This window comes from Aquarana catesbeiana, linkage group LG02 (assembly GCF_042186555.1).
Source record: "Aquarana catesbeiana isolate 2022-GZ linkage group LG02, ASM4218655v1, whole genome shotgun sequence".
NCBI classification, from domain to species: Eukaryota; Metazoa; Chordata; class Amphibia; order Anura; family Ranidae; genus Aquarana; species Aquarana catesbeiana.
In genome coordinates, this window is record NC_133325.1 from 570440116 (window position 1) to 570464661 (window position 24546).

The 24546-nt window shown below is 44.4% G+C and overlaps 1 protein-coding gene across 3 annotated transcripts in view; it reads right to left on the reverse strand.

Moving 5' to 3' along the window:
• The window catches only part of HEATR6 (HEAT repeat containing 6), a 158529-nt gene that overhangs the window by 14649 nt on the left and 119334 nt on the right, over positions 1-24546 (reverse strand). For all 3 annotated transcript variants that reach the window (XM_073616080.1, XM_073616082.1, XM_073616081.1), the window contains one exon: positions 22238-22360. In XM_073616080.1, the coding sequence (XP_073472181.1) occupies positions 22238-22360 (123 nt within the window). The remainder of the gene's footprint in view (positions 1-22237; positions 22361-24546) is intronic.

Genomic DNA, 24546 nt, shown 5'->3' on the forward strand with positions numbered 1-24546 from the left:
ATGGGGGATTTTTGCTTGGGGATAAGACCAAGTGAGTGCTGGGGTTTACTCTTAAAATGTTACATTATGAACACAGAGCACTTTACATATACATATGTGTTGTGGGTAAATTCTCCTAACAACTACACACTAAGTGTGCAGAGGTCAGGAGCATGTAAATAACTGTATATCTAATATATGCCTGCCCACCTACACGTTACTAAACCCTGCAATTTGTATGTGACATACTCCTGGCCCTTGCACCGACTCCTGACCTCTGCACTTTGTACCTTACATACACCTGACCCCTGCACGCGGTACATTGCATACTCCTGACCCCTGCACTCGGTATATTGCATACTCCTGACCCCTGCACTCGGTATATTGCATACTCCTGACCACTTGCACTCGGTACATTGCATACTCCTGATCCCTTGCACTTAGTACAATGCATACTCCTGACCACTGCACTCGGTACATTGCATGCTCCTGACCCCTGCACTTGGTACGTTACATACTTCTGACCCCTGCACTCGGTACGTTGGATACTTCTGATCTCTGCACTCAGTACGTTGGATACTCCTGATCTCTGCACTCAGTATGTTGGATACTCCTGACCTCTGCACTCAGTATGTTGCCTACACCTGACCCCCGTACTTTTATACACTATCTTGTACAGTGCATTTTCCCAAACCCTGCATTCGAGTCACAAGATTACAAAATATAAATTTCAATTTTTTTTGTCAAGTAAATATGAAACATTGCATGTGACCAATATATAGTCTTTTTTCTCTAACCAGCAGACAGAAGTTTTTCAGCATTTTCCTGCTACTACATACTGTATTGTAAAAAGCCTGATGTTTTTGCAAAGGTTCATACTGCTAAAATTTACAGGCAGGACTTGAGTCAGAGCAAAGAGCTGTCTCTCAAATAGCTCAGTACAGGGGGGTGTGGACTGGATGGCGAGGGGATAGGACGTGAGTGAGTGAAGCTCCGCTCGTGGTAGATCCTGCACTTCTAAAACCGATTCTTTACCCCAGAAATCGTGAGAACTACTACAGCTTACCCTCCGTATCATGTCTCCACCGAAGAGGAACAATACAGCCTCCTCGTCTCTAGACAGATACCGGAGGACCGAGCGGGACCCTGAGGAGCAAGATGGCGCCTCGGCTGCAGCCCATGCGGTCTCCCACACAGAGCACGAGGCAGCAGACACGGTGAAGGTCCTGGAGGCTATCTCCTTATGCCAATCCACACTAACAACAAAGATAGAGGAGATGAAGGTGGACATTTCATTACTAAGGCATGATATGACCAAACTTCGGGAGCGGGTTACAGAGGCGGAAACTAGGCTCGGGCGGGCGGAGGACACACTGTACCCCCTGCAGCACTCCCAAGAGGATTTACAACGCCAGGTACAACAACTGGCACAGAAACAAGATGATCTTGAAAACCGGGCCCGTAGGTCCAATCTCCGGTTCATTGGGCTGCCAGAGGGATCCGAGGGATCCGATCCCGCCACCTTTCTGGAAAAACTCCTAATTGCTACATATGGCAGGGATGCCTTCTCGGCGACATTTGTGGTTGAAAGAGCCCACCGCATGCCAGCCCGCTGTCCGCCGGAGGGAGCACCGCCGCGTACATTTATAGCAAAGCTACTAAATCTCAGGGACAGGGATGCTGTCCTAAGACTGGCCAGAGTTAAGGGGAACATTCCCTTTCAATCAGGGTTTAGATCAGCGTTCCCCGACTTCTCTGCAGAGGTCCAGAAACAACGTGCAAGATTCTCGGAAGTCAAACGCCGCCTCAGAGTGCATCACATAAAGTACGCAATGCTGTTCCCTGCTCGCCTTCGGATAACTGGGGAGGACCGTGCACATTTCTTTGAGGATCCGGCGCAAGCCTCGGCATGGATTGATCAACGGGACGCCAAGAAGAACCGGCCCGCCTAACAGCGACCCCTGCATGATGTAATACGTGATTGACACTTGCTACCCCTGCTGCAGAGGTCCGTTTGGCCTGTATAATAACCTTTTCTAACAGCTAAGCTTGACACACATACTACATACACGCTCCCAGTTTGATGTGGTAGCAGGAACATGGGTAAAGTTTTTAGTTTCTGGTGCTAGACGCTCCGCACACAGTATCCCACCAGGTACTGAGCAGTACCCATTTGAACTTCCTTCCCACAACTCGTCTCATGAACTCCTACGATTGAACTGACTGGATCAGTTAAAGGTTGTTCATATGCTAGGTCTATATGACTGGAGATTATACTTACCCTGGAGCATCGCTCTTCCCCTTTCCTTATATTAACCCAGCATACTATGTCTATTGCCGAGGCTCTGGAGGGAGGAGAGGGAGGCATTTTCCCCCTAGATAGATATTGTATGATAATGGTTCTTAAAATGTTCAATTCTCCGTTATAATTACCACAGCGGGGCGAACGATCAAATCTATGTGGTTCACTAACAGTGTTATGCTGTAAAGACTGCATCTATTCTAATGTCGGTCTCACAACCAGTGATTGTTCGCCCCCATCAGGAAAATGTTAAGCTGCAACCGGCGCTGCCCTATAGGCTTCTGCCGGTGACAGTATGTTTAATGTGCATTACTCATCTTTGTTTGAAAGATATGTTATTAAGGTGTAATAGCACAAGTTTTGGGTATGATGCCCCAGCCAAGTTTGGGAGGCTGAGGGTAGGGAGGGGGGGTAGGGGACGTTTTAAGTTTAGTTTAAAGAACAAGAGCACCAATTTACGAAACGTTATGGTGGAGTATTGTAATTGGCGCCACACAAGGGCGCTCTATAAAACTATCTTTACCACAATATGGAGTGTGAAGGCATATGCCCTAGGAACCATCCCGCTGCTGCTTCCACTACATTTATCACTAGTTATACATGGCTAATATAAAATTCCTTGGAACGTACGGGGGCTCCGAGACGAGTTTAAACCCACAGCAGTCTTTAGCTGCCTTAAATCATATAGAGCAGATATAACCGTTCTGGTTGAGACACACATCACAGGTCAACTTCAACTTGCGTTGAAGCGCCCCTGGATAGGCTGGGCATACCATGCCACACATACTCCATATTCCCGGGGGGTGTCCGTCTTAATAGCCAAAAATACCCCATTTGTAATTATCTCAGTACAAACGGACCCTCAGTGTAGATTCGTCTTTTTGCACTGTACCTTAGGGGGCACACCGTACCTGATTATGGCATTTTACATTCCTCCTGATCCAACCTAATCACTGAGGGATTTCTATACATGGCACAATACCCCAGTATTCCTGCTATTTGGCTAGGGGACTTTAATGTGGTATTAAATCCCAGAATGGACAGACTACAGCTGAGTCAGAACACTCACCTCCCTGATGCCACTCGATTTAGTCGTACATTGAAAGAATTCTCACTAACTGACACCTGGCGATACAAACACCCAAATACCAAGGCGTTTTCTTGCTTTTCGGCGACACATTCCTCCATGTCCCGTATAGACTTTATCCTAATTTCTGATGTACTACTCCCATTGCTATCAGACTCTGGCTATCACACTAGATCCCTCTCTGACCACGCTCCGTGCTGGGCCACATTGATCTTGGCCCCAAAAACGGGACCCCACACATGGCGGCTTCACCCCTTTTGGTTGTCCGCTTTACAAGATCAAGAGGACATAATCAGGGAATGGCAATTTTACTTTAATACTAACAAAGACACGGCCTCAGCAGGCATGGTATGGGAGGCGTTTAAATTACACGTCCGTACCATCCTATCCTTGCGAATAAATAGACTAAAAGCTTCCTCTAAATTAGTAATTCAACAAGCAGCTGAAAAATTAGAAGTAACAACGAGTGAATTCCAAGCAAACCCAACGCAGGCCAAAGCATCTGAACTTAAGCTTCAAACTCGTATTTTGGATCATCTGCAATTCGAAAAGGCTAAACAGAAACTTTTCTTTTCTAGACAGCGGGTGTTTGAGCAGGGAGAGCGAGCGGGTAAATTACTAGCATATCTGGCCCGCCAAGACATTAGTCCTCCAGTTGTGGTTACCTTGATAAACTCAAATAAAGACTTGTTGTCAGATCCCTCGTCGGTTGCAGAGGAATTTCAGAGATATTATACTGACCTATATTCCTCCAAGGTAACGGTTACTATGCAGGAAACTCAGGCTTTTCTCCAGAATATTACCTTCCCCCAAATTTCTGAAGCCCAGTTGAAAGACCTAGAAGCCCCTCTCACCATGGATGAGATAGCGGCGGCAATAGCGTCCCTTGCGCCAGCTAAGTCCCCTGGTGGAGACGGTATACCATTAGACTTCTATGCATCCTATTCGGATGTATTAGTCCCTGAACTATTGAAATTATATAACTATATCTATGAATCTGAATCGCTTCCCGAATCCCTCCGTCAGGCAGTAATTATAGTACTCCCTAAGCCAGGTAAAAACCCCCAACTCCTGGAATCCTACCGTCCAATTTCACTTTTACAAGCGGACATAAAAATTTTGGCCAAAGTATTAGCTATCCGTCTTAACCACATTATTCTGTCCCTCATTCACCCTGATCAGACGGGGTTCATGCCTGGGAAAAACACAGCCATGAACTTACGCCGCTTATATATGAACATTCAGGCAGAACGTGAGAATATGGGAGATAGAGCGATAGTGGCACTAGACGCTGCCAAAGCGTTCGACTTGGTAGAATGGGGATACTTATGGGAATGTCTAAAAGGATTCGGGTTTGGTTCCCGTTTTATAAAATGGGTAAAGGTATTATATTTCTCCCCAGAAGCCAGGGTGGTGGTAAACGGGTGGACATCTGACTCCTTCCCACTGGGACGTGGAACTCGTCAGGGTTGCCCGCTGTCCCCCCTCCTATACGCCCTGGCGGTTGAACCTCTTGCTATATCCCTTAGGTCGAAACCGAACATACGTGGTCTGCGCGTGGGGTCTTTTGTAGAGACGTTGAGTCTCTATGCTGATGACATGCTCCTCTACCTGGAGGACACTGGCCCGTCTCTACAGGCAGCCCTTTCGACCATAGAGGAATTTGGAAAACACTCAGGATTAAGCATGAACTGGTCCAAATCCCAAATTTTGCCTTTAGACTCGTCTCCCCCCACATGCAGTTCAGCCTCCCTTCCCCTACAAAGAGTTGCATCCATAAAATACTTAGGAGTGGAAATTACAAAAGAGCCCTCAGAATATATTATCAACAGTATTGAACCACTCTTTTCATACTTAAAATCCCACACGCAGTCCTGGGCAAGACTACCTCTAGGAGTAATGGGGAGAATCAATCTTTTTAAAATGATCCTACTTCCAAAGTTTCTTTATATGCTCTGGAACTCACCAGTACTTATTCCCCTAAAAATTTTTAAGACAATAGACAGGATTATCAGTTCCTTCGTTTGGGGATCTAACAGACACAAGCTTGCATGGAATACGTTAAAGAACCCCACCTCCTCAGGCGGGACAGCTCTCCCTGACCTTTATACATACTACTTAGCCGCACAACTGTCACACTTTTATTACATACATAAAACGGATGACACCAGATACCAAACTTTAATATGTAAAGAGCCGAACAATGTTACTCAATCCCCCCTACAGGTACTATTTAGGGGTGGGAGAGGAAGGAGGGGTGGAGACGGTCGGAACCTACTACTTCTTCAACACAAATATGTCTGGGAGGTTGCACTTAAATTAACTGGAGCCGACTTCTTTCACTCGCATACGCCCTTATGGCATAACCCCCAGATGGAGGAACTGTTGTCCTTACCAGGAACCATTACCTGGGCTGCCAAGGGGATACTGTTCCTCTTCCAGGTAATTACACCGTTTGGTGTGAGAAATTTTCAGACTCTCCAAGAGGAGTTTGACCTTCCCCCTCATATGCTATTTAACTATGTGCAGTTGAGGCATGCACTTCGAACTCAATTTGTAAGTGGATTCCCCAACACGCAAATGATAGCACTAGTAGATGTGATTACAGGGTCGAATCCAGACAAGTTGATATCCTCTTTATATACTATATTGCGAACAAGATCGATAGCAAGATTTATAGACGCAGCCAGAATTAAATGGGAGGATGACGTGGGCCCCATTGATGACTCCGACTGGGACGAAATACTGGAAAACGTCAAAAAAAATCCCCTAAAATGTCCGAGCGTCTGACTCAGCTGTACATAATCCATAAGTCTTACCTCACACCATCCAGAATAGCCAAATTTTCTCCAGACCAGAACCCGAACTGCCCGAGATGTTCAAGTAATCCATGCTCATTCTACCACCTACTATGGTCATGTCCAGACATTCAAAATTATTGGGCACAAATTATAACATTCTTACACGACCATATGGGTTCCCCAATTCCGCTCGACCCCAAGCTCTGTCTACTGGGGTTGTTCCCAGACACTGCCATGGACAAGTATCTAGCTATCTTTCTTGGCGAAACTTTATTCTGCGCCAGAAAGCTAGTTGCTAAAAGGTGGATGAGGACTGCTTCTCCTACCATTCGGGACTGGATTGGAGAAATAAATGCAACATTACCGTACAAGGTGTTGTACAGACATAGGGGGTGTCCGGCCAAATACAACAAGATCAGGGATAGGTGGCTCGACAATACTAATACCTGCACGGAATGATCAGTTGTGGTTGTCTACACATAAGGGGAATTATCCCACGTTACCTAATGTCACCAAGCCATGCCGTTTAATGAGCTAGAAGTTGACACATTAGATATTAAGGAGCCTAGGATGTCATTTGTTAATTGTTTTTTTTTTAAATAATTGGTGAAGTAATTGTTCGTAAACTTTATTATACTACCTATAAGAGTTAACCTTGTACGGGAGATGTACACTTCCCCTCTTTCTGTTCTTTTCTTTTTCTTATATGACTCTGAACACTTTGTACCATACCTGTACAATTTATTATCTGAAAATAAACTTGTTCTTTTCAAAAAAAAAAAATAGCTCAGTACAAAGTTTTAATAGGAGACAGCTGTTTGAAAAGCATATTCTTGAAGAAGTAGTAGTGCAGCAATAAGACCCCTTTCACACTGGGGCCACGGCTGCGTTCGCAGTAAAGCCCTGCTTGTTTTTAGCGGCGCTTTACTACTGTTTAAGTGGCACTTCTCGGTCACTAGCGGGGCGCTTTTAACACCAAAGAAGGGGTTAAAAACTCCCGTGGTGAGGTGCTTCCGAAGCACTTTTCAGGCACTTCAGCCCAATGGGCCGGAGCGTTTTGGGAGCACTAAATATAGTGCTCCTAATCCGCCCCAAAGATGCTGCTTGCAGGACTTTTCGAAACATCCCGCAATCGCACCGCCCAAGTGTGAAAAGTCACACTTAAATGGATGGGAGGTGGTTTTTAGGCTAAAGCGCCTGAAAAACGCTCCAATGTGAAAGAGGTCTAACTGAAATTTATGATCGTGCAACACAAAATGTCATAAGCAAAATGTGTATCTACAAACTTCATAAAACAAAAGTGAACCACTTTCATCCATTAGACCGCTTTCACACTGGGGTGGTTTTCAGGCGCTTTAGTGCTGGAAATAGCCTCTGTTAAGCGCCTGAAAACCACCTCCCATTCATTCCAGTGTGTCTTTTCACACTCAGGCGGTGCACTTGCAGGACGTTCCGAAAAATCCTGCCAGCAGCATCCTTGGGGCGGGTTGGGAGCGCTGTATTTAGCGCTCCCAAAACACCCTGTCCATTGGAATGAATAGGCAGTGCTTCTGAAGCGCCTAAAAAACGCTTCGGAAGCGCTGCAACAGGGGAGTTTTTAACCCCTTATTTGGGGTTAAAAACGCTCCACTAGCGCCTGAAAAGTGCCAATTAAACAAACGGCGCTTTACTGCGAACGTGGCCGCAGCCCCAGTGTAAAGGAGGCCAACTGGATGCAGCCTCTGTTTAGGCCCTGCTGCGGTATACTGTGTAGGTGTGCTATATGGTGCTTTGGCGATGTATTCAATTTCAAAAGTTAGCATTATTTTTGTCTGTGGTTTTAGGCTTTTAGTTAGGTCTGACCTGTGCTGTGTTGTGACATATGGTTAACCCATTGGTGCAAATATGCATGTAAGTACATCATCTCTAAAAGCCATTGTGGAAAATTTTAACCCTTGCTATTCGTCAAGTGTTGTTAGACCTCCTATAATAAAAAAAGAGGTCAAATTTAAAGGTGAGAGTTTAGTTGTTACAAAGTGGTGAAGAGAGCACTGTTGCTAGCACTGGAAAAGTTTGTGTTAAGAAGACCACTTGTTGACTTATCACTTTAATTTATTCAGGACACTTTGCACTTTTTAATTGCCATTAACAACTCTAAAGGATATGGTTTTCTTTTGCACATAAGCTTATGTGAGAGACTGGTTGATACATATTTGTTTGGTTTATTAAGTTTGTAGATACACATTTTGTATTTCATGTTATACATTTTGGTTATTGCTGTACTTTTTGTTGATTTGTTTATAAGTTTAAGGGTGTGAAATGCTTAAAAAGTGCTGGCTGTTTGTCCACACAGAAGTGTTTTGGTAGTGTGGTTGCACACACTTTCTTTGTGTTATTACTCCTTTTGTCATGTATAAATATTTTGTTTGGAATACAAAAGTCAAGCATGCTTACTAAAAAAAATATTAAGCATCAGTTTAACCACTTCAGCCCCGGACCATTATGCTGCCTAAGGACCAGAGGACTTTTTCCAATTTGGCACTGCGTCGCTTTAACTGCTAATTGCGCGGTCATGCAATGCTGTACCCAAACAAAATTTGCGTCCTTTTCTTCCCACAAATAGAGCTTTCTTTTGATGGTATTTGATCACCTCTGCCGTTTTTATTTTTTGCGCTATAAACGGAAAAAGACCGAAAATTTGGAAAAAAAAAAGATATTTTCTACTGTTTGTTATAAAAAAAATCCAATAAACTCAATTTTAGTCATACATTTAGGCCAAAATGTATTCGGCCACATGTCTTTGGTAAAAAAAAGTCAATAAGCGTATATTTATTGGTTTGCGCAAAAGTTATAGCATCTACAAACTAGGGTACATTTTCTGGAATCTACACAGCTTTTAGTTTATGACTGCCTATGTCATTTCTTGAGGTGCTAAAATGGCAGGGCAGTACAACCCCCCCAAATGACCCCATTTTGGAAAGTAGACACCCCAAGGACATTGCTGAGAGGCATGTTGAACCCACTGAATATTTTTTTTTTTTGTCCCAAGTGATTGAATAATGACAAAAAAAAAAAAAAAAATATTTACAAAAAGTTGTCACTAAATGATATATTGCTCACACAGGCCATGGGCCTATGTGGAATTGCACCCCAAAATACATTCAGCTGCTTCTCCTGAGTACGGGGATACCACATGTGTGGGACTTTTTGGGAGCCTAGCCGCATACGGGGCCCCGAAAACCAATCACCGCCTTCAGGATTTCTAAGGGCGTAAATTTTTGATTTCACTCCTCACTACCTATCACAGTTTTGAAGGCCATAAAATACCCAGATGGCACAAACCCCCCCCCCCCAAACGACCCCATTTTGGAAAGTAGACACCCCAAGCTATTTGCTGAGAGGCATATTGAGTCCATGGAATATTTTATATTTTGACACAAGTTGCGGGAAAGTGACAAATTTTTTTTTTTTTTTTGCACAAAGTTGTCACTAAATGATATATTGCTCACACAGGCCATGGGCATATGTGGAATTGCACCCCAAAATACATTTAGCTGCTTCTCCTGAGTATGGGGATACCACATGTGTGGGACTTTTTGGGAGCCTAGCCGTGTACGGGGCCCCGAAAACCAATCACCTCCTTCAGGATTTCTAAGGGTGTAAATTTTTCACTCTGCACTGCCTATCACAGTTTCGGAGGCCATGGAATGCCCAGGTGGCACAAACCCCCCCAAATGACCCCATTTTGGAAAGTAGACACCCCAAGCTATTTGCTGAGAGGCATGGTGAGTATTTTGCAGCTCTCATTTGTTTTTGAAAATGAAGAAAGACAAGAAAAAACTTTTTTTTTTTCTTTTTTCAATTTTCAAAACTTTGTAACAAAAAGTGAGGTCTGCAAAATACTCACTATACCTCTCAGCAAATAGCTTGGGGTGTCTACTTTCCAAAATGGGGTCATTTGGGGGGGTTTTGTGCCACCTGGGCATTCCATGGCCTCCGAAACTGTGATAGGCAGTGAAGAGTGAAATCAAAAATATACGCCCTTAGAAAGCCTGAAGGCGGTGCTTGGTTTTTCGGGGTCCCGTACGCGGCTAGGCTCCCAAAAAGTCTCACACATGTGGCATCCCCGTGCTCAAGAGAAGCAACAGAATGTATTTTGGGGTGTAATTTCACATATTCCCATGGCATGTTTGAGCAATATATCATTTAGTGACAACTTTGTGCAAAAAAAAAAAAAAAAAAATTTTGTCTCTTTCCCGCAACTTGTGTCACAATATAAAATATTCCATGGACTCGACATGACTCTCAGCAAATAGCTTGGGGTGTCTACTTTCCAAAATGGGGTCATTTGGGGGGGGGTTTGAACTGTCCTGGCATTTTATGCACAACATTTAGAAGCTTATGTCACACATCACCCACTCTTCTAACCACTTGAAGACAAAGCCCTTTCTGACACTTTGTTTACATGAAAAAAATTTTTTTTTTTTGCAAGAAAATTACTTTGAACCCCCAAACATTATATATTTTTTTAAAGCAAATGCCCTACAGATTAAAATGGTGGGTGTTTCATTTTTTTTTTCACACAGTATTTGCGCAGTGATTTTTCAAACGCATTTTTGGGGGAAAAAACACACTTTTTTAAATTTTAATGCACTAAAACACACTATATTGCCCAAATGTTTGATGAAATAAAAAAGATGATCTTAGGCTGAGTACATGGATACCAAACATGACATGCTTTAAAATTGCGCACAAACGTGCAGTGGCGACAAACTAAATACATTTTTAAAAGCCTTTAAAAGCCTTTACAGGTTACCACTTTAAATTTACAGAGGAGGTCTACTGCTAAAATTACTGCCCTCGATCTGACGTTCGCAGTGACACCTCACATGCATGGTGCAATTGCTGTTTACATTTGACGCCAGACCGGCGCTTGTGTTCGCCTTTGTGCGAGAGCAGGAGGGGACAGGGGTGCTTTTTTTTTTCTTTATTATTTTTTTGCTTTTTTATCTTATTTTTAAACTGTTCCTTTCATTTTTTTTTAATCATTTTTATTGTTATCTCAGGGAATGTAAATATCCCCTATGATAGCAATAGGTAGTGACAGGTACTCTTTTTTGAAAAAATTGGGGTCTATTAGACCCTAGATCTCTCCTCTGCCCTCAAAGCAGCTGACCACACCAAGATCGGTGTGATAAAATGCTTTCCCAATTTCCCAATGGCGCTGTTTACATCCGGCGAAATCTAAGTCATGAAATGCTCGTAGCTTCCGGTTTCTTAGGCCATAGAGATGTTTGGAGCCACTCTGGTCTCTGATCAGCTCTATGGTCAGCTGGCTGAATCACCGGCTGCATTCTCAGGTTCCCTGTTGAGACAGGAGAGCCAGAGAAAAACACGGAAGACAGTGGGGGGGGGGGGGGCATTCCCTCCCACTGCTTGTAAAAGCAGTCTAGAGGCTAATTAATTAATTAATTAGCCACTAGGATTGCTTTAACATGAAAGCTGACCGCTGGCTGAAAAGAATGATACCAAGATGACACCTAAACCTGCAGGCATCACTCAAAGTCGTGAATGGCGTACCTGAAGACAAAAAAATGGTTAACAATAAAACACAGTAAACAGTAAAGTATAAAAAATTGCATACCTGAAAAGCAAACATGATAAAACATAATAACAATAAAACATTGCAGAATAGAGTACAGTAAAAAAGAGCAGAACAATAGAGAGAGAATAGAGAGAGAGAGAGAACAATAAAACGACAACTATTTTTTTTTATTTTATACATATATATTTTTTTTTTTTACACTTTTTTTTGTAACTAACTTTTATAACTGTAACCGGTTCCAGGTTCGGGTCTCTCAAAATGCGATGGCATCTTGGGAGACCCTGTGAAAGTGTGCCTAGTCTGTGTAATGCTGTACCCTACGCTAATACTCAACTAGTGAATGGTAGCGTTCAAAACATTCACCAATGCAAAGACCAGGATTATCAGGACAGGAGGGACAATAATAGCGGGTGTCACGCCTATATCCGCGCTTTCTACAGACACAACATCTTTTTTGGGGGGGTTCGCTGGGTAAGGGTACTCGGGAGGACATAAAGAAAATGCCTCTCATGCAGCCGACTGCATTTGGTTGGGGATGTGAATGGGGGAAGTACGGGTGCTGCACAAGTGGTGGGTTCCCAATTAGGATTGGCGAATGCAGCAGGAAGGGCACTATGGGCACGACGGGCCTGTGTTTGTATTCTTCTTGGTGGCAGCGGGACACTACTTGTGCTTGCCACCTCACCAGCTTGGACTGCACTTATGGGACTCGCCACGTCACCAAGTGTTACTGCAGTGCTGGTTTGACTAAGACCAGGGTGTACTAGGCTGCTGGTGCTTGCCAGTTCACCAAAACGCTACCAAAAAAACTGTTAGCGACCGCAGGGATCAGGCCTGACTCTGCGAACGCTGCAGTTATGTGTTTAGTGTTTTGTAAGTGACAGTGATTGATCGATACTGCACTTGGGTGGGCTGGGCTGGGCGGAGGGGCAAAACGCAGGTGCTAGCAGGTATCTGGGCTGATCCCGCTAACACTGCGTTTTTGGGAACCCTAACCTGCTGGGGACGCTAGTATAGATCTGATCGGATCAGATATTGATCCGTTCAGATACTATACCACCAAGAAACCCTTTCACACTGGGGCGGTTTGCAGGCGCTATTGCGCTAATAATAGCGCCTGCAAACCGACCCGAAAGTGCCCCTACTTTCATTCCAGTGTGAAAGCCCCGAGGGCTTTCACACTGGAGCGATGCACTGGCAGGACGGTAAAAAAAGTCCTGCCAGCAGCATCTTCGGAGTGGTGAAGGAGCGGTGTGTATACCGCTCCTTTACCGCTCCTGCCCATTGAAATCAATGGGACGGCGCGGCTGTACCGCCGGCAAAGCGCCTCTGCAGAGGCGCTTTGCGGTGGTATTTAACCCTTTCTCGGCCGCTAGCGGGGCGTTTTACCGCCGACGCCTCCCCAGTGTGAAAGGGCTCTTTGGGAGGCGTATGCTGCGTGCGTGGGTGTTAGCGGTACTGGCACTAACCTGATGCCTGGGGCTGGTGCTTGCCAGTTCACCAAAACGCTACCAAAAAAACTGTTAGCGATAGCAGGGATCAGGCCTGACTCTGCGAACGCTGCAGTTATGTGTTTAGTGTTTTGTAAGTGACAGTGATCGATCGATACGGCACTTGGGTGGGCTGGGCTGGGCGTAGGGGCAAAACGCAGGTGCTAGCAGGTATCTTGGCTGATCCCGCTAACACTGCATTTTTGAGAACCCTAAACTGCTGGGGACGCTAGTATAGATCTGATCGGATCAGATATTGATCCGTACAGATACTATACCACTAAGGGAGGCGTATGCTGCGTGCGTGGGTGTTAGCGGTGCTGGCGCTAATCTGACGCTGCCTGAGGCGACGCATATCACCGCCGGGCGATCAGGGGGCTAAACCTTTATTTGGTAATAAACGGGGGGTGCCCTGACACTATAAAAAATAAACTAACTAACCAGCGTCACCCGTAACGGTTATACGGTGATCAGTGGTGAAGGGGTTAACTAGGGGGCAATCAAGGGGTAAAACATTTATTAGGTAGTATATGGGGGTCCCTGTCGCTATAAAACGGTGACAGCGAACCTAAATATTTACCTCCCTAACTAGCGCCACCAGTGACACTAATACAGCGATCAGAAAAATGATCGCTTAGCGCCACTGGGTGATCAAGGGGTTAAAACTTTATTAGGGGGGTTAGTGGGGTACCCTAGACGTAAAGGGGGCTAACAGTAACTGTCCTACCACACTAACTGTCACAAACTGACACCATGCAGTAATCAGGGAAAAAAAAAAAAACTGCTTGGTGTCAGTGTGACAGGAGGGGGGTGGGGGGGGAGGGAAACGGGGGGTGTTTTGTGTGCCTGGCATGTTCTACTGTGTGTGTAGTGTGTTTTCACTCCTATTGCAGTCTTCTCTCCTCGGCGCCGAAACGGAAAATACCGAGCCGAGGAGAAATTACATCATTTCCTTTGCTGCTGTTTAGCGTACAGCAGCATAGGAATGATCTGATTGGCGGGCGGTGATCGCGAGGGGGGGGCCATGAACGGATGGTCTCCCCCTCATCTCCGATCGCCGCTGGACAAAAGGGGACCGCCTCGGGCAGCGGGGGGGGGGGGGGGGGTGGTGGTGTCCGATCGGACCCCCCGCCCGTGGGAGGCAGATCACGTACATATACGCGATTCTGCCTGCCCGTGCCACCTTGCCGACGTACATCAGCGTGAGGCGGTCCTTAAGTGGTTAAACAATGTACAGTAGGGCAAAAAAGTATTTAGTCATCCACCAAGTGTGCAAGTTCTCCCACTTAAAAAGATGAGAGAGGCCTGTAATTGTCATCATAGGTATACCTCAACTATGAGACACAAAATGTGGAAACAAATCCAGACAATCACATTGGCTGATTTTTGAAAGAATTTATTTGCAAATAATGGTGGAAAATAAGTATTTGGTCAATATCAAAAGTTCATCTCAATACTTTGTTAGATATCATTTGTTGGCAATGACAGAGGTCAAACGTTTTCTGTAAGTCTTCACAAGGTTGTCACACACTGTTGCTGGTATGTTGGCCCATTCCTCCATGCAGATCTCCTCTAGAGCAGTGATGTTTTGGGGCTGTCGCTGGGCAACACGGACTTTCAACTCCCTCCAAAGGTTTTCTATGGGGTTGAGATCTGGAGACTGGCTAGGCCACTCTAGGACCTTGAAATGCTTCTTACGTAGCCACTTCTTCATTTCCCGGGCGGTGTGTTTGGGATCATTGTCATGCTGAAAGACCCAGCCACGTTTCATCTGCAATGCCCTTGCTGATGGGAGGAGGTTTGCACTCAAAATCTCACGATACATGGCCCCTTTCATTCTTTCATGTACACGGATCAGTAATCCTGTTCCCTTTGCAGAGAAACAGCCTCAAAGCATGATGTTGCCACCCCCATGCTTCACAGTAGGTATGGTGTTCTTTGGTTGCAACTCAGCATTCTCTCTCCTCCAAACACGACGAGTTGTGTTTATACCAAACAGTTCTACTTTGGTTTCATCTGACCATATGACATTCTCCCAGTCCTCTTCTGGATCATCCAAATGCTCTCTAGTAAACCTCAAATGGGCCCGGACACGTACTGGCTTAAGCAGAGGGACACGTCTGGCACTGCAGGATCTGAGTCCCCGGCAGCGTAGTGTGTTACTGATGGTAGCCTTTGTTACGTTGGTCCCAGTTCTCTGCAGGTCATTCACAAGTTCCCCCCCGTGTGGTTCTGGGATTTTTGCTCAACGTTCTTGTGATCATTTTGACCCCATGGGGTGAGATGTTGCGTGGAGCCCCAGATCGAGGGAGATTATCAGTGGTCTTGTATGTCTTCCATTTTCTAATTATTGCTCCCACAGTTGATTTCTTCACACCAAGTTGCTTGCCTATTGCAGATTCAGTCTTCCCAGCCTGGTACAGGTCTACAATTTTGTTTCTGGTGTCCTTTGACAGCTCTTTGGTCTTCACAATAGTGGAGTGAGGTTGTGGACAGGTGTCTTTTATGCTGATAACAAGTTCAAACAGGTGCCATTATTACAGGTAATGAGTGGACGACAGAGGAGCCTCTTAAAGAAGAAAATACAGGCCTGTGAGAGCCAGAAATCTTGCTTGTTTGTAGGTGACCAAATACTTATTTTCCACCATAATTTGCAAATAAATTCTTTCAAAAATCAGACAATGTGATTGTCTGGATTTGTTTCCACAATTTGTCTCTCATAGTTGAGGTATACCTATGATGACAATTACAGGCCTCTCTCATCTTTTTAAGTGGGAGAACTTGCACAATTGGTGGCTGACTAAATACTTTTTTGCCCCACTGTATAAATGTACAAAACTTAATATCTTTGCCCCCCAAACCTCTACAGTTTTCCTTTAAGCCAAGATTGTTTGCAAATTACTTTTAAAGCACTGTGAGGTGATTGCATGCACATTCATTTTATAGAAAATGATGTGTGAAGTGATATTACTGCACTGGCCACGGCTATCATACCTACTGCTCCCTGTGCTGCATGTTAGATGCTGATGCTATATAAATCAACTAACGGTTTTAAGCAAGGGCAGCTATGAAAAGTTGACAGTTTTAGCTAAAAGAGTGGAAAACTGAAATTTTACGGTGTTTTTTCATTAACAAATGTAAACCTATGCTGAAAGAAACATGGAGGCTGTTATGGTGGATTTATTTAAAAAAGGCTAGTCGCCTGACTTTGGTGTGAGTTTTATGGCTCAGACCTTGAACACTCTCTGGGTCAGACTCCATAATCAATGAACCTAGAGGAGCATCTTGACAGAGGTGGAATTAGCATGAGGGACGCTTATTAAGCAAATCTGTGACAGAATTAGATAAAAAGAGAGGCAGCCCGATTTAGTATTTCCTCTGTTTGCGATCCTGCACCTGTTCCTTGGCAGCCAACTGCAACAAATTTACAAAAATTCTGTAACAGATTTATTACTGGAGATGAAACATAATTCCGCTTTAAACATACACACAATTAAAAAGGGGTCAGGGCTGTTGATAAAGATTAAGGAAGATTTGATAAATGTAGTTTCTAAAATGCTTCAAAATGTGGTTTGCCGTTAAAATTCCATTTTGGAATGAATGGCATTTCTCGAACAAAAACCACATTCATGGTTAAAAATGTATTTGTTCAATAAAAAATTTCCATCCTGCTTATTTGAATTTGTTGCTAAGATCGAAAATGAATGCCGATTTGGATTAATTAGGATTCCACATTCAATCATACATTCTTAAAACTAAATATTTAAATCAAAATACTACTAGTACATGGTCAGCTTTAGGTTCCATTCTGTCACAGTGCTACATTAGAGCAGCTGAAGGAGGCACTAATGACTCTAATGGCTAACCTTTTGGTAAATCTGTTGCACAGTCTGTCTCAATAGCCCTATTTAGCATTGTCTTGATGTGGGACAGAATCGATAAAGGTCTTCCCCGTATATTTTTCTTTGTGCAAATTTCTGTTACGGAGCTAAATGATATACTTGCCTTTAGCAAGGTATGTTTGGGAGTTGTCCTTCAGTGCTGACCCTCTTTTTTAAGGAAATAAAAATATTGGCTCATGGGACGACTAACTCTTCTGTTTTATTTTTTTCCCCTCTAAATACACCAGTGCAACAAGAAAACTGACAGATATGTGAAAAAATAAAAATAAAAAAAAGTATAGGCTCAGTTTACCAAAAAAGAAGAAAAATTAATTCATTTTCTGTTTCTGTTCTAGTTGGCAAATGTTTTTGGCTAATGCTCTTCTAATAGCTGCTACTACTACATTGCTTAGAAGAGGAATCTTTTGTGTGTTAATTAGTATTTAACTGCTGAAAACCCTTTTTAAAGTAGAAGTTCACCTTTACAGAAAAATCTGTAAGGTGAACCTACACAGGTCCCCCACCTCGCCCCCTGGTACCGCTGACCTGGACCGTGACAATCTCCGGTTCTAAGCCCCGGTATATCCGCATCAAGAGCCTGGGGCTTGGAAATCCTCTCTGCAGCCATGCGTCTTCTCCATAGCTGACAGGAGGGGCTATGCGGCTGCTGATTGGTCGGCGCCGCCCATGTGATGGCGCTGACCAATTAGAATGCTCCAATGCATGTGCTTCCATTGTGGAGACACTTATAAATTCATTAGAGTTAGGACTTCAAGCATACACAGGGTGCCGTGAAGAGGCCTTGCAGCTTATGCATGCGTTTGCAAATGTGTGCTAACTTACCCCTGTTTTTAACGCAGACTGTTGGACAGGTTCATTTGGTCAGTTGGCAGACTGGTTGGTGAGTTAAGCTATGGAATGTTGTTTTTGTCTTTCATGTATTTGCCCCTCCATGTGCTCCTTGCTGTGATGGTCAGTTATAGGTGGAGGCAGGGGCCTTTTGGTTTGTTACTGGTGTAAAATATGGTCCGGGGACACACTGTAGACCTTTGCTGCCACTGTGCTCTTGCTGGGTGTCCAGTGCGCTCCTGTTCCTTTAAGGGGGACTGGGCTGCCTCCAGGCCCACCTGCCCCTTATCTATCCATTTAATGCATGTGCTTCCATTGTGGAGACGCTTATAAATTCAGTAGCTTTAGGACTGGAAGCATACACAGGGTGCCGTAAGGAGCCCTTGCAGCTTACGCATGCGTTTTGCGAATGGTGAACTTACCCTTTAAATAAATTGGTATTAAATCTAAAAATGTAATATATCGCAGCCTACCAATCATTAGATGTGGTGGCTACATTCAGGTTTTTTTTAGGCTTTTTTTCCCTCTCTGTTTTCACCTGGTGATCTGGCCAATAACACACCTCTTGTATTAGAGTGCCTCCACACTGGATGAATGAGCAACAGAGACACCTTTGGACAACAGCATTGTCAGTCTGGGGGGAGGAGAGTGTTATATGTGAGTGGAACTCTGCTTTAAATTTGCTAGTACATGGTGGGGCGTGGCCTGGATCGGCATGGCGTAGGAAGCACTGAATGGGAGCTCCGCTTGCCCGACATGCCACTCCTTCTATCCTGGGGCTAAACACTGCACAATACTCACCATCCGTCGGACACCGTGACTCTCCTGCCCACGGAGATCATGTCGCCACCGAAGAAAGCTACTGACTTGGCCGCAAAGTTGGCCAAATACAAACATGTGGACAGGGGGGTTGGGGAGGAAAATGGTGCCGGCTCGTCTCCACCTCCTGAAGCGGTTGCAGAAGACACAGCACGAGTCCTAGAGGCTATCTCCGATTGCAAAAGCACTTTAACCAGCAAGATAGAGGAGGTGAAAATAGATGTCTCCTTGATCTGTCAGGATCTGCAGAAGTTAAGGGACCGGGTCACAGAGACAGAGGCCCGCATTAGCCATGTGGAGGATAAGCTACCGCCATTACAGGTTCATACTGAACGCTTACAGCATCAACTGAATATGATGTTAGCTAAACAGGACGACATTGAGAATTGCCTCAGGCGATGCAACCTGTGATTTGTGGGTCTCCCCGAGGGCTCGGAGGGCCCTGACCCCCTTCATTCCTGGAGAATCTATTAGTCAGCACCTTTGGAAGAAATGAGTTCTCTACCTCTTTTGTGATTGAACGCGCACACAGGCTGGCTGCTAAACCTCCACCTCCAGGTGCACCACCACGCACATTCATTGCTAAAATGCTGAATTTCCGGGACAGAGACACTGTTCTGTGCCTTACCAGGCTAAAAGGTAATATCCCCTTTAAGAACAGTGAGATTAAAGTGTTCCCAGACTTCTTGGCGGAGGTTCAGAAGAAAAGAGCTCACTTCATGGAAATTTACTAGTACATCTAAGACTTTGTGCCAATCCATGCATCTTAAAAATGAATTGGTTGACTTTTTTTTTTCGGTGTTCATTTTACCCATTTTTCTTCTTCACTTACTATGTACCTAATTTCCTCAAATGATTTGAGCCCTCCTCCTTCCCCTTGTTGCCATCTGGGACCTGTGTGTGCCCCCCAGAAGAAGACGACGGGACCACTCAGCAAGCGCAGCGCGACTCGCACATGCGCAGTAGGAAACCGACTGTGAAGCCTGAAGGCTTCATTGCCGGTTTCCCTTAAATGCCATGCCGGCGTCTGCACTCGAAGCCGATGGACGGATTGGCTTGGGGTGCCGACATCACGGGAACCCTGGACAGGTAAGTGACCTTATATTAAAAGTCAGCAGCTACAGTATTTGTAGCTGCTGACTTTTAATTTTTTTGTACAGGCTGGAACTTCACCTTAAATACACTAACAAATTGATGTCAAACTCAAGCTCACACTTTATCACCAGTTACATTAACCACTTCAATACAGGGCACTTACACACCTTCCTGCCCAGACCGATTTTCAGCTTTCAGCGCTGTTGCAGTTTGAATGACAATTGCGCGGTCATACAACACTGTACCCAAACTAAATTTTTATCATTTTGTTCCCACAAATAGAGCTGTCTTTTGGTGGTATTTGATCACCTGGGATTTTTATTTTTTACTAAACAAATAAAAAAAAAAAAAAAAAAGAAAATTTTCAAAAAAATAAGTTTTGCTTTTGTTTCTTTTAAAAAATTTTGTAAATAAGTAAGTTTTCTCTTTCACTGATGGGCACTGATAAGGCGGCACTGATGAGGTGGCACCAATGAGCGGGCACTGACGATGGGCACTGATATGCAGCACTAATGGGCATTGATAGGCGGCACTGATGGGCACTCATGAGTAGCACTGGTGGGCACTGATAGGCGACACTGATGGGCTGCAAAGATGGGTTCTTATGGGTGGCACTGATACGTGGCACTGATGGGCACTGATATGAGGCACTGATAATCATACCTGGTGGCACTGGCAGTGGTAGGCATTGTGAGTGGGCACTGATTGACAGCTGCCTGGGCATTGATTGGCAGCTGCCTGGGCACAGATTAGTATTTCCCTGGGGGTCTAGGGGGCATACCTGGTGGTCCAGTGTGGATGGCCATCCTGGTGGTCCTGGGCAGCTTCCCTGGTGGTCCTGGGTGGGATCCGAGGGGGGCTGTGCTGATAAACAATCAGCACAGACCCCCCCTGTCAGGAGAGCAGCCGATCGGCTCTCCTCTACTCGCGTCTGTCAGACGCGAGCGAGGAAAAGCCGATCACCGGCTCTTCCTATTTACATCATGATCAGCCGTGATTGGACACGGCTGATCACGTGGTAAAGAGTCTCTGTCAGAGACTCTTTACCTAGATCAGAGTTGTGGTGTGTCAGACTGACACACCGCAGCAACGATCACTGCGATGCGCGCCACCGGGGGCGCGCAGCGGCTTAATATCCTGAGGACGTCATATGACGCCCAGTCAGGATATTGAAACTTTGCAGCCGTCATTTTGCTATATGGCGGGTGGCAAGTGGTTAAACGTTTTTTTTTCCCATTTGGGATAAAGATTTTACAGAAAAAAATAAAAGCGTATTTTTATAAGCTTCCCTGCAAGTGGTAAATGGTTTGTCTCATATCCCTGTAACTGATATATCTGTAAGAGAGCTTGTTCTTTTGAAAAACAACAGACTTACTGGCCAGATCATCAGAGGAAAATAGAAGAAAGCCTATAAAAAGAAAACTAACGCAGCTATCACATAAATGTTTGGTTTTAGGTTTAATACTGCTTTTTTTTTTTTTTGTATTGTGTTATTTTATCACCACCTTGAACAGTGCCCTTTGCTGCTCTTCTCAATAGGAACCTCGCTGCTATCACCAACCTAGCTAAATGGTATTTCTGGGGAGTGATATCCTGCTCAATAATGTTAGTAAATGGACTTTTGCAGTCTAAACACCTAAAATAAAAAAGCAAGCTCACAGTAATGACCATACAATTAGCATAATACCTTTAAACATAAAACAACAAACCTGTTATAATTTCCTGCTCTGTTAAAGTGGATTTGCACAGAGCAGCCCGGATCCTCCTCTTCTATGCTCCTGACTCCTCCCTCCTGCCCCCACAGCAAGCAGCTTGTTATAGGGGCATCCGAGCCGAGTCACAGCTCCTTGTGTCCATTCAGACACAGAGCCCTGACCTGGCCCCACCCCTTCTCTCCTGATTGGCTAGCTGACTATGATTGACAGCAACGGCAGCTAATGGCGCAACTGCTGTATCTCAGCCAATCAGGAAGTTGAATATCGGACAGCTGAGACACTCGTGGACATCGTTGGACAGAGAGGGACCTCAGGTAAGTGTTAGGGGGCTGTTGCACACAGAAGGCTTTTTATCTTGATGCATAGAATGCATTAAGATAACAAATCTTATGACTTTTCAACCACTTTAACTTCTAATCACCTTTGTAATTGTTCTCCAAAGCCAGCCTGCCATTCCTCCACAAGTAATGATATTGCAAAACAACATGGCCCCTTTTATATCCAATAACCTTGCAAAACAGGTCTTATGCAAATACACAGATGTTTAACATTTCTGGTCAGTTCTATTATGCAAGATGCTAAAAGAGAGAATATAGTAGGTAATGCTTTAAAGAATATTAGGAAAGTTCTCCTACCTGCCGAAGACAAGGGAAGAGGATATACACACCGAGCGCTCGTGCAGCTGCTGCCTTCACTAGTGGATTTTCACTATGGTTCAGGCCAAGCAACAGTGTTATGCAAAGTATCTGACAGTCATCCTGAAATTGGAAGATTGCATTTCAACATTTCAACCATTTCTCCCACACAGCTGGGACACTTTTTTATATAGCTTGTTTGAAACAAAGGCACAGGTGCATAGAGTTTAACCAAAACACAAAAACAAATCATTGCATCCTCAGAACAGGATTCAGCAATCTAGAGTGTTATTGCTTATAAATATTATTATCCATTTATAATTTTGTGCATTTAAAAACACATCTATCCCTTTTTGAAACCATCTATTTAGTTCATTAAAACAGATCCAACCAGGTATCTTCAACTATCTTTTTGTATAGTACCATGCAAGTGATCAGCACTTTATTAACAGTAAAAAGTCCATATTTTAATACAGGTCATATGGTAATAGAGTTCTATGGTCACAGGCAGCATACTCTTTCATTTTATAACATCAGCATTGTAAGGCTACATTCATACCAGCTTAGGCTGGTGCAAAATGCAGTGTCAGGAATCTTCAGGAGTGATTCCTGCTGTGGTCGCTGTCTCCGTTCACTATGACAGGTTGCAGGGTGCTGCAGCTATTTACGGATCTCTGCACAGTTAGCGATTACCTGGACTGATCGCTGCTGGATGCACTTTGTGTGTGTCTAGCAGCAATCACTGCAGATAACCACTGGCGGTGTGGACAGCAGCAATCGCTGCAGATAACCACTGGCTGTGTGGACAGCAGCAATCGCTGCAGGTAATCGCTGGCTGTGCGGACAGCCGCAAATAGCTGCGCCCACTGCCGACCTGTCATTAAAGTGAGCAGCAGGAATCATAAGATTTCTGCTGCTGCAATTCGCACCGGCCTAAATTGGCGGTATGAATGTAGCCCAATAGCTACACAAACAATGGTTATATTTGACAATCCAATATAAGCTTACTTGAAAAAACTCCTTTCAGGTTGTGAATACTGCCTGTCTGCTGCCCATCAATTGCCACAACTTCCCTGCATGCTTTGTAGATTATCCTCGGCCGTTTACTTCTGATTTCTAAAAACTACATATCCCATGGTACCCTGCAAGCTGTAATTCCTGCTCTGACTCCACCTTCTGAAACTCCTCTTCTCAGCACTTCTGTAGTTCAGAAGACAGGCTCTGTGAAATGTATGACACAGCAGTGCCTATTCCCAGAACTTATTAAATATAACTATATCGCCAAAAGTATTCGGACGCCTGCCTTTACATGAACGTTAATGGCATCCCAGTCTTAGTCCGTAGTGTTCAATATTGAGTTGGCCCAACCTTTGCAGCTATAACAGCTTCAACTCTTCTAGAAGTCTGTCCACGAGGTTTAGGAGTGTGAGTGTGGAAATGTTTGACTTTCTTCCAGATGTGCATTTGTGAGGTCAGGCACTGATGTTGGATGAGAAAAGGCCTGGCTCGCAGTCTCCACTATAATTCATCCCAAAAGACTGGGATGCCATTAAAGTTCATGTGCGTGTAAAGGCAGGTGTCCCAATACTTTTGGCAATATAGTGTATGTCACAGAATTTGTAAACCCATGTCACAAGTAAACCTGTGGGGATCTGCACAAATTTCACAAGTTTTAAGATCATTCTGATTAATAAAGTAGGCTAGAAATAATTGGAATAGAATGAGGAAATTAATATTTGATCTTTAAATCCGACCATAGATACACTTTAAAATGCTTAAGGGCCATGCATTAGCTGGTACGATCTATAATCTGAGGATCTAAAACAGAATAGTCTCGTAACATAACAAATCACCCCAATGCAGGTAAAACTGCAGCGTTCAGGAACTACAAGGTTCAGATCCCATTAAAAAAATCTGCATTTTTTTAAAATGCCATGTACAAATATTTACCCATATTTTGGGATTTTGAGGTTTTGCATGCTTGGGGATCATAAATTTCTTTGTTGGCAAGGGACTAGTGTAAATCCTTAGGAAAAAAAAAAAAGGTTCATTCTAAAAAGCATGGTACCACATGCGCCTGGGCCAGTCTGCAGCAATAAGGATCACAGGAATTCCCTCTAGCTCGATTCCGAAAACCAGAGGAGGAAGAAGCTTCTGGGAAGCCAAGGCATTGATCATGTACTGATCCTATGGAGCCAAGAGAACATCCACGGTTTCCGCTAGATCGGGGGTCAGCAAACTGTAGATCGCAGGCAAGTGACTGGTATATCATGGTCTGGGCTTGCTGACCCACCATCCCACAGCATCAG